The 9,483-nt window shown below is 45.3% G+C and overlaps 1 protein-coding gene across 1 annotated transcript; it reads left to right on the top strand.

Annotated features, from left to right (window-relative positions):
* Positions 1–1,527: 1,527 nt before the first annotated feature.
* On the top strand, positions 1,528–2,514 carry LOC142004877 (olfactory receptor 1E16-like). The gene has a single exon (XM_074982558.1). The coding sequence runs from the start codon at positions 1,528–1,530 to the stop codon at positions 2,512–2,514; it is 987 nt and encodes a 328-aa protein (XP_074838659.1).
* The last annotated feature ends 6,969 nt before the right edge of the window (positions 2,515–9,483 follow it).

Genomic DNA, 9,483 nt, shown 5'->3' with positions numbered 1-9,483 from the left:
ACCGCCAGTAGAAAATAATGTCTAGGTGTAATGGAGATGTTTAAAAAGTTCCCATAGAGTGATATTTGGAACTCACTACTCAAAGTTTTCAGCTGGCACATAGGAGAGCTACACAATTATGAAACGGTCAGACAAGTGAAAACACCTGCCATAAAAGCAATTTGAATTTGCGAAGACTACGTGTGCGTTGCAGGCAGTGACAACACCACCACAAGCATGCGTTGAAAGGTGACAGTGGAAGAGACAGAGCGTGTTTGTGTGTCTGTGCGTGGGAGTCAGAGGTGTATATGACGATGTGAGAGACCCAGAGTCTGTGTGTGCATTTGTATGAGAAACACAGAAAGTGTGTGGGTGTGTGAATGAAAGAGAGAAAGACAGAGACAGACACAAAGCCTTTAACTTCTTGAAAGGGGGACCTAAAGAGGACTGTCTCAGTGGTGACAGGTGGCAGAACAAGAAACAATTGTCTGAACTTACAGAGTGGGAGGTGTAGGTTGGATATGAGGAAAAACCGATTTCACTCGGAGGGTGGTGAAGCATTGGAATGCATTACCTAGAGAGGTGCTGGAATCTCCATCCCGAGATGTTTATAAGTCCCGGCTTGACAAAGTCCTGGCTGGGATGATTTGTTGGTGTTGATACTGCTTGAGGAAGGGAGCTGGACTCGGTGACTTCCTGAGGTCCCTTCCATCCCTTAAGGTTCTATGTTTCTATGAACTGAGAGCAGGTAACAGATTGCCGTATGTATTGAAGGCCATTTATGTGTCTTTCTGTCACATGCACTCTTAACAAATTGTTTTTGATCTCCTCTGTTACAGGACAAGTGGGTAGACTTTCATTCAAAGTTTAGATTCTTTAGGTTTGATACATGACCTTTGGAGAATGTGCATACTTCATGTGGGAAGAGTAATTCCTGCTCAAGAATTATTTTACACAAACAATCCTTGACGAACATTTGCTGCTAACAATATCAATGTAGTCTTTGTAGCATGTCTTATATGCCTGATCTCAATCCCATCTGAGATGCTAAGTGCATACACAGGTGCTTATCCCGAGCCACTGTCTGTATTTCCATTCTTGCTTGCTGATTTTATTCTACTGTCTTGATCAAGAAGAGTTCAGGAAGCTCTACCCAAGCCTGGGATTAAACATCCCAGTAGCAGAGTAAAGACATCCATGTTTGAAGTCTAGATACCTCTCATTTCCAAAAGATTGTTGTACTCGTATGTCTTCTAGGTGTGTTTATATGATGCTGACCTAACAGTCTTCATTCCAATTTCAAGAGATCTTTTGGGAGTCAGTTGGGATATCTCCATAATTCAGAAGTGTTCCATGATCTTGGTTTGCTTGTACTGGAAGCTCTACATCACAATGATATGAGTCTTTCTCTATTTATTGACAAATTCATTTTTTTTCCAGTGGAAAAATTCGGTTGTACAAACTTACCAAGTCTAGGTTTCTGCTGGTGTAACTGGGAGCACAACCTGAATTTGTGCACTCTGCCATTATTTTCTTTTCTTGTTCCAGATGCATATTATGGAACGAGCAGGAGGAAGAAATCAAACACTCATCATGGAATTCATCCTCTTAGGATTTGGGAACCCACCTGAACTTCAACCCTTTCTCTTTCTGCTGTTTCTAGTGATCTACGGATTGACCATGGCTGGGAACATCCTCATAGTTGCAGTCATTGTGGTCGATCAACACCTTCACTTCCCCATGTATTACTTACTGGGGAACTTGTCCTGGTTGGAGACCTGCTACACCTCCACTTTGCTGCCCAGGCTGCTGGCCAGTCTCCTGACTGGGAAAAGAACCATTTCTGTTAAGGGCTGCATGGTGCAAATGTATTTCTTCGGTATCATGTCAACAGCAGAATCTCTGCTGCTCATGGCAATGTCTTATGACCGGTACTTAGCAATATGCAATCCCCTCCGTTATACCTCTATGATGAATGGCAGAGTTTGTTGCCAGCTAGTGGCAGGGTCCTGGTTAAGTAGCATGACAACATGCAGTATAGGGATGATTTTGTTGTTGCAGATGACATTCTGTGATTCTAAAGAAATAGACCATTTCTTTTGCGATTTTTCACTCATGCTACAGCTGGCCTGTGACGAGACCCAAACTCTGGAACTGGTGATTTTTGCAATTGCTACCATGTGGACATTTGTGCCCTGTCTGCTGACCCTGACATCCTACGTTTGTATCATCTCCACCATCCTGAGAATCCCTTCCACCACGGGAAGGAAAAAGGCCTTCTCCACCTGCTCCTCTCACCTCATTATGCTCGCGATTTTCTACTTGACCATAATTACCGTGTATATAGTTCCAACAGGCATCACTACCAAGGTCTTAAACAAAATATTCTCTGTCTTCTACACAGTCTTGACTCCATTGCTCAACCCCATCGTGTACAGCCTGAGAAGCAAGGAGGTGAATGAGTCCCTGAGAAAAGCTTTTCATAAACTGTCTGCTTTCTGGAACAGTCATACAATCTTAAAGCATACATTTTAACATACAGTGAAACAGAGGTGAATGGATACAGTTTCTTTCACATGACCCATTGGAGGTCTTCAGAACAAGGCTGCCTCTTTTTGACCTTCCTTCCCATCTTCCTCTTTGGGAGCATTCACCCTTTACACATTTAATACACATTTCTTGACATTCTTTATGCAAAGTTCTAATGATCAGACACTTTTCCTCAGAGCTCTCTGATTCCTTCATGAGTATATAAACCTTAGTTCCCAATTGTGCAAGAAGCTTAACCTGTTTTGATTGGTTCTGAGTTGATCCCACTGAATACAACACCATAGAGTTTCATAGAATCATAGAAACCCAGGGCTGGAAGGGACTTCAGGAGGTCACCAAGTCTAGCCCTCTGCCCAAAGCAGGACCAAACACAACTAAATCATCCCAGCCAGGACTTTGTCGACCCAGGACTTACAAACCTCTCGAGATGGAGATTTCACCACCTCTCTCTCAATGTCATTCCCTCACCAATCTCTATGACCATCTGTTTTCAATTATGCCTCTGAATGTCAGTTGAAGAAAGTTGACGTCACAGAGAGTGAAGAATTTGGGGTGGTATGCTGTGATCTGCAACCTGTGGAGCATCTACATGTTTTCTTTCAAAAGAAGCTTTTGAAGGAGGGCAGTCTTCCTGAAACGGGAAAGACAGAGTGATTTCAAACATAGCACCACAGTCTTTTGATTTCCTTTCGAAAGAATGCTTTTTGGGTGTAGACACCCCATGGGATCTTTGCAACATCCCCCTTCTTTAGAAAAATATCCTGAAAGAATGTGCTCGTGTAGACTGAGCCTCAGGGTATGACTACACAACAGCCTTATTTTGAAGTATGCCATTATTCTGCAATAATTTTGCTGCTTATCCCTAACCCAAGGCTATGGCTACACTTGAGAGCTTTGTCAGCAGAGCTGGGGTTTTGTCGACAAAACTCATTGCATCTACACACAAAATGTATTCTGTTGACAGTTCTCCATTTAGGACATAAGAATCCCAAACATTACTATAGGTTGGGGAATGACTGGCTGAGCAGAAGTTTGGCAGAAAATGACCTGGGCATCACAGTGGATGAAAAGCTGGACATGAGTCAACAAGGTAGTAAAGGACTCTAACGGCATATTGGGGTGCATTAGGATAAGTCTTTCCAGGAGATCCTGGGAAGTGATTCTTCCCATTTATTGGACACTGGTGAGGCCACATCTGGAATATTATGTCCAATTGTGGGACTCCCAGTAGAGTACTGGAGAGCGTCCAGAGGAGGGCAAAGAAATGACTGGGGAGCTGGAGCACATGACCTACAAGGAGAGGTTAAGGGATTTGGACTTGTTTAGTTTGCCGAAGAGAAGAGTGAGGGGTGATTTGATAGCAGCTTTCAACTTCCTGAAGATGGGCTCTAAAGAGGATGGAGAGAGGCTGTTCTGGGACGTGAGGGATGGCAGAACAAGGAGCAATGGTCTCAGATACCAGTGGGAGAGGTGTAAGATTGATATCAGGAAAAACTAATTCACCACGAGGGCAGTGAAGCACTGGAAAGCCTTACTGATAGACGTGCTCCTGACCCTGCCTCTGTTTGCATGGGTAGCTGTCCCCCAGCAACCCACAGAGGGAGCCCTGCTGCTCGCCCACAATTCTTCATTGCTGGTGGCCAGAAAGCCCTGCCCCCTTTAAGATTGCGCTGGGGGAAGCAGCCAAACCCCAGACTCATCCCTGCTGGGGTCAGGGGAAAGACCCACAGCTGTAGACTCTCTGTCTGACATTCCTGGCTTCCCAGCCTGCAGAGCTGGGGCTGGGGCTGTGGCATTTGGGCTTAATTTTGCGGCCTGGCCTCAGACTCTCTTCCCTCTCTGGACTTCATGCCACAGCCGTGACTGGTCCCAGTGCCTCAGCCTAGCCTTGGCCCTATGACTCCCACTGCCCCAGAGCTGGAGCTGGTGGAGCCAGACCCAGTGCCATGGGCCAGTCCTGGCTCCCTCTACTCCCAGCCCCCTTATTGCCAGAGCTGGGAGCCATGGCTTGATGTTCCTTCCACCCAGCACAGGAGGGGGTCCATTAGCTGTAGCCCAAACTGCCCCCAGTACAGGATGAGGGGCAGGGGGGGCATTGGCCCAGCCTTGGATCCTACAGCCCCCCCCACCTTCCCCCACAGCTGCGGATGGGTTGTCTTGGGTTGGGTTGTGGGCAGCATTTTACCAGAGTTGGTACCATAAGAGACATTCTTTAGGAAATACTTGTGTGTTTTTATCCCAAACACTCACGGTAGCAAATCACTCTGCTGTGGCCACACTGGCGCCTCCTTTCGGAAGAGGCCTGATCATGAGGGACTTCAGCTTCTACTAATGAGAAGCGAATCACGCGCGGTCAGCATCTGCCTACATTCCTCATTACCACGGCTCTTCTGAAAGCAGGGGGCTAGCGTGGCGACAGCCTCTGCCTGATCACCCAGACAAGAACATGAGTTTCAAATTTCCACGAGGAGCTTCATATTTTGAAGAGTTTCTGGATCTCTTCCACTTCCACAGATTTCAGTAACATTCATTCTCCTGTATCAGTAGGATCCTTCTTTTTTCCAGTTGGGCTCTCAAAAATGGTTTAAAAAGTTCTGCTGAAGAGTCTGGGGAGAACTTTGTGAAGTATTCTGTGCAGATATGAACCTGGGCAAACTAAACTGAGTATCTGTAGAGGGTTGAGGGTCCCAGTCTCCTTCCAGAAGGTTTGGGAACAATTCTGGCCTTTTCAGGCATCTTTGAATGGTGAAAAGTAATCTTATGATGCCTACATGGGTATTGATACTGAGATAACGATGGATGTTGATTTTGGTATAAAAATACAAGCCAAAAATGTATGGTCCCAATTTCCAAAGTTGATAAGCCCCACTGCCCCTTGCGCAGAACTAATGAAAAGAAAGGTATTAATTAAAAGGAGTAGGAAAAGAACTTCCAAAAGCAGTAGGCAATTTTGACAGTCTCAGCCAACACAGTGGTGTAGGCTGGTCCTTGCCTCAGGTGGAAATGTGCTGGGAGCATTCAAAAAGTTACCTGCACATTTTAAAAGAAAATAAAGAAAGAATGGAACCTCATGGTGCTTGCCTACTAAGCTTGGCTTCTTCCAAAGCTTTGGGCTCTTCTATTTCCCAAAAAATAGCATCATTCCCCTGCACTCCTTTTAATTCCTTCGGCAACATTTTCTCCCTTGAGTACAACCCCACCCTTCCACTGTCCCAGCGTACAGGGCTATGTTTAGAATCATAGGGTTAGTAGGCCAGGAAGGGATAATTATTGGTTTGAGCATTGGCCTCCTAAACCTCAGATTGAAAGCACAGCCCTTGAGGGGACTGTTTCAGGATGGGTAGCAAACAGATTAAACTACTGCTATGAATAATGATAACCTGTGAGGGGTGTTGATAGATCCTACGGTGAGTGAGATGCTAGTGATGTTTTAATCTTACCATGGTCGTGGAACGAGGACACATTTTGTGCAAGATGTGTCATTTGGAAAATCATGATTTCCTGAACGTGAATCTCTGAATTGTGTATGTTACCCGCACATCTGAGTGTGGTTAACAGCCCATATGGAGGTATCTAGATTAGTTCACAGAGAAAGAATAAGTGTCATTTACAGCTGAAGCTCAGAGCTACTGACCTTTAGCTCAAGCTGTAGAGGAGCTTGTTCTAAGCTTTAGAAGTCCCAGGTCTGAGCCTCCCTGGAGGCAGTTACATAGGGCTGAATCATAACATCTCTAAAAATATGAATACAGATTAGATTTCTGCTTTTCACACTCTGTTACACTGGGCAACTCCCCCAGACCAGAAGCTTTCAGCCTAGATGAGTAGATCTCAACTATTTCACTAATAAAGTCCTCCACTCACCTCCCAAACCATTCAAGGACTCCAAATGGCCCCTTCACCTGTTTGTGGACCCCCACCAAAGCCAATTCTAGCCTCTATGTACACTTCTTTACATGAAAATGGAAACCACCAACACAGATTTCCAGACATCATTGAAAGAGATATTAATAAACAGTCACTGATTGAAGCTCTGCAATTTATTTAAAACTCATTTTCTGTGATCAATTTTATTTACTTTTTTTCTCATATCCCCAACAATGTGCTTGTGGACCCCCAGGAGCCCTGGTCTGGAGACCACTTGGGTAGACAGCTGGTTGGGAAGGGCCTTATCAGTTTAATGAGCTACTGGAAAACATGAAAGACCTTAGGGGACACATCTCCTGCTGGGTGAGCCGTCCTAAGAACTCTCCAGACAGCCTGTAATTAATACTTGTTGTGACTCTCCAAGTGCGGGTGACCAGACCGCATGTCTCTAGACTCCATCCAAGCACTTTTCTGTTTTTCCCCAAATTGACCTGAGAACCACGTTCTCAAACAAAGGGTTCCCGCCCTGCGCTGAAGCTGTATAAAGCAGGGGGTGATCTTGCCCATTCCTCTTACTCCCCGAGTAAGAGAACTCCTGGAAACACCTGGGCAACATGGACTGAAGTGGGGGAAGTGCCAGACACAGGCAAATAGGATTTTTCACCTGCGTGTAGCAACCTGAGGAACCCCAGAGTCAAACCAAATACCACTGGTGCGGCGAGAAACTGTCAGTGTTCTGGGATCCTCCATCAGGGTGAGGAACGGCTCATGCACCGTGCATCTCAGCAGTCTGGGATGCTCAGGTGGTGTTTTTGTGTCTTTGGTGATCTTTTCTGTTTTCTGCCCCCCAGACCCGCTTCAGAGATCTCGTTTATATTAATAATCGTCTTTGTAGCTGTGGTGGCGCTGGGGGGAGACCCATGTGTAAGTGAGTGGCTCACAGAGGGTGTGGGGCTCCTGCTGAGGGTGACCTTGTCAACCAGGTGACACCTTTGTACTTCAGAAAAAGGGGGAGATAATGCCTGAGGGGTTTGAATTGGGAGTTGGCAAGCAGTGAGTGTGGGCTGGGAGATAGGGAGACAAAGCAGGGGGAAGGCCCCAGCTCTGGGGCACCTCGGGGCCTCTTCTCCCCAACGTGGATTGGACTGGATGTGTCTGCCAGATGCACTGACTCCTCTGTCCGACGCTGTGTCCTGTCGGCTAATAAACCCGTTGGTCTCCTGATGAGTGAGAGTCACTCCTGCCTGTGGACAGGGTGCAGAGCCTGGGGAGCCCTCAACCCCATCACAGTAGTCTAACCTAAATCTGTGTGCTTTGAAGTGAAGCGTCCAGGGGGGAAAAATCACAGTTTTATTCCAACAATTGTGCTATTCTTCTGCATATGGAGAGAGAGGGGACCCAGGTAACAATTTTGTGCACGTCTGCACAGCAAGGTTGTTCTCAAATCACCATGAGAGCATCTTCACGATGCAGCAGGTATTTCAAATAATTTTGAAATTGTGGTTGGCTTCTTTCAAAACTGGTAAATGTCCTTCACAAGTAACAATGCCTTCTTTGAAAGACAGGCTGTGGAGAAGGCAACAGAGCCGACTTTGAAATTAGCCATAGACTGAATGACCACTTCAGTCCTCTTTCAAAAGAGGAATGCAAATGAGGGAAATTGAAAATGCAAACGAAGCTCTGATTTGCAAATCTCCCACCTCATTTGCAAAAACTCTCGCACTCACGGTTTCAGAAAAGATTTTTTTTTTCTGCAAAAAAAACAGAGTAAATGGAGTTCTTTCAAAAAAGCCTGGTTTTGAAAGACCTCTTCTTCCTCTTTTGTTTCAGGAAGAAGGCTCTTTCGAAAACAGTTTTTTGAAAGAAACCCCTCAACACTGCTTTTTTTTTTCAAAAATTCTCCTCTCAAAACATGAGTGGGAGAGTTTATGTAAATGAGGTGTGAAGTAAATGGAATGGAAATGAGCTAAATCAAAAATGCTAATGAAGTGCTGATTGAAAAGACTCGTGCCTCATTTGCATAATCCTTTCCCGTCATGTTTTCGGAAGAGTTTTTCAAAAAAGAAAAAAAAATGAGCTGTGCTTATGGGCTTCTTAAAAAAAAACACTTTATCAAAAGAACCCTTCTTTCCATTTTGAATAAGCAATGGTTACCTCCCAGATTCAGAAAACAGGTCTGATTTCACTGGCTCATGCCAACTGGTCAACAAACTTAGCATCCTATCTCTGAGAGCAGCCAATAAAAGGTGCATCGGAGGGAATGACCAAGGCAGCTGATCATCAGATTAACCATTCCCTCCTGGCTCCTGACAACCAGAGGGTAGGGAAACAATCCCGCCCGCTGGCCAGGCACAGCCCTACCCTCCATGAATTTTTATAGTTCATTGATTCTTGTGTGGGCATTTTATGTTTCACCCTGTAAGTTTAATTGGTCTGGAAAATTAAAAAAGAAAATTGTCTCTCTCATGTGTGTGTTCTGCTGGATGTCCATTTCTCTCTTGGAGCTTTACATTGCTCCCCATCGCAGAATCATTGAATCAGAGGGTTGTAAGAGACACAGGAGGTTATCAAGTCAATCAATCATCTGAGTCAAGCCTTTGTCAAAGCAGGGCTGAAAAACCTCGAAGAACAGAGATTCTACCACCTTTCCAGTGCATTCCCACCCTCCTGGTGAAATAGTTCCTCCTAATACACTGCCCTGACCTCTCCCACTGCAACGTGAGATCATTGCTTCTCTTTCTGTCATCCGTCACCGTTGAAACAGAGTCTCTCCATAGTCTTTGTAATCCCCCTTCAGGTAGTTGAAGGCTCCTACCCAATCCTTTGCTAGCTCTACTCTTCTGTAGACTAAATAAGACTCTCTCCACAAGTCGTGTGTTCCATCCTCCTAAACATTTTTGTGGCTGTCTGCTGGACTCTCTCGAATGCATCCATTTCGTTTTTGTAGTGGGGAGGGGGCCCAGAATTGGACACAACACTTCAGATCTGGCCTTACCATTGTTGACTAAAGGGGAATAATCACTTCCCTACATCTGTTGGCAATGCTTCTACAAATGCACCCCAACGTGCCACTCACCTTCTTGGCTAGAA

This window comes from Carettochelys insculpta, chromosome 32 (genome assembly GCF_033958435.1).
Source record: "Carettochelys insculpta isolate YL-2023 chromosome 32, ASM3395843v1, whole genome shotgun sequence".
Taxonomy (NCBI): domain Eukaryota; kingdom Metazoa; phylum Chordata; order Testudines; family Carettochelyidae; genus Carettochelys; species Carettochelys insculpta.
The sequence above is the reverse complement of the archived record's forward strand: the minus strand, read 5'-3'. Positions and strand labels throughout refer to the sequence as shown.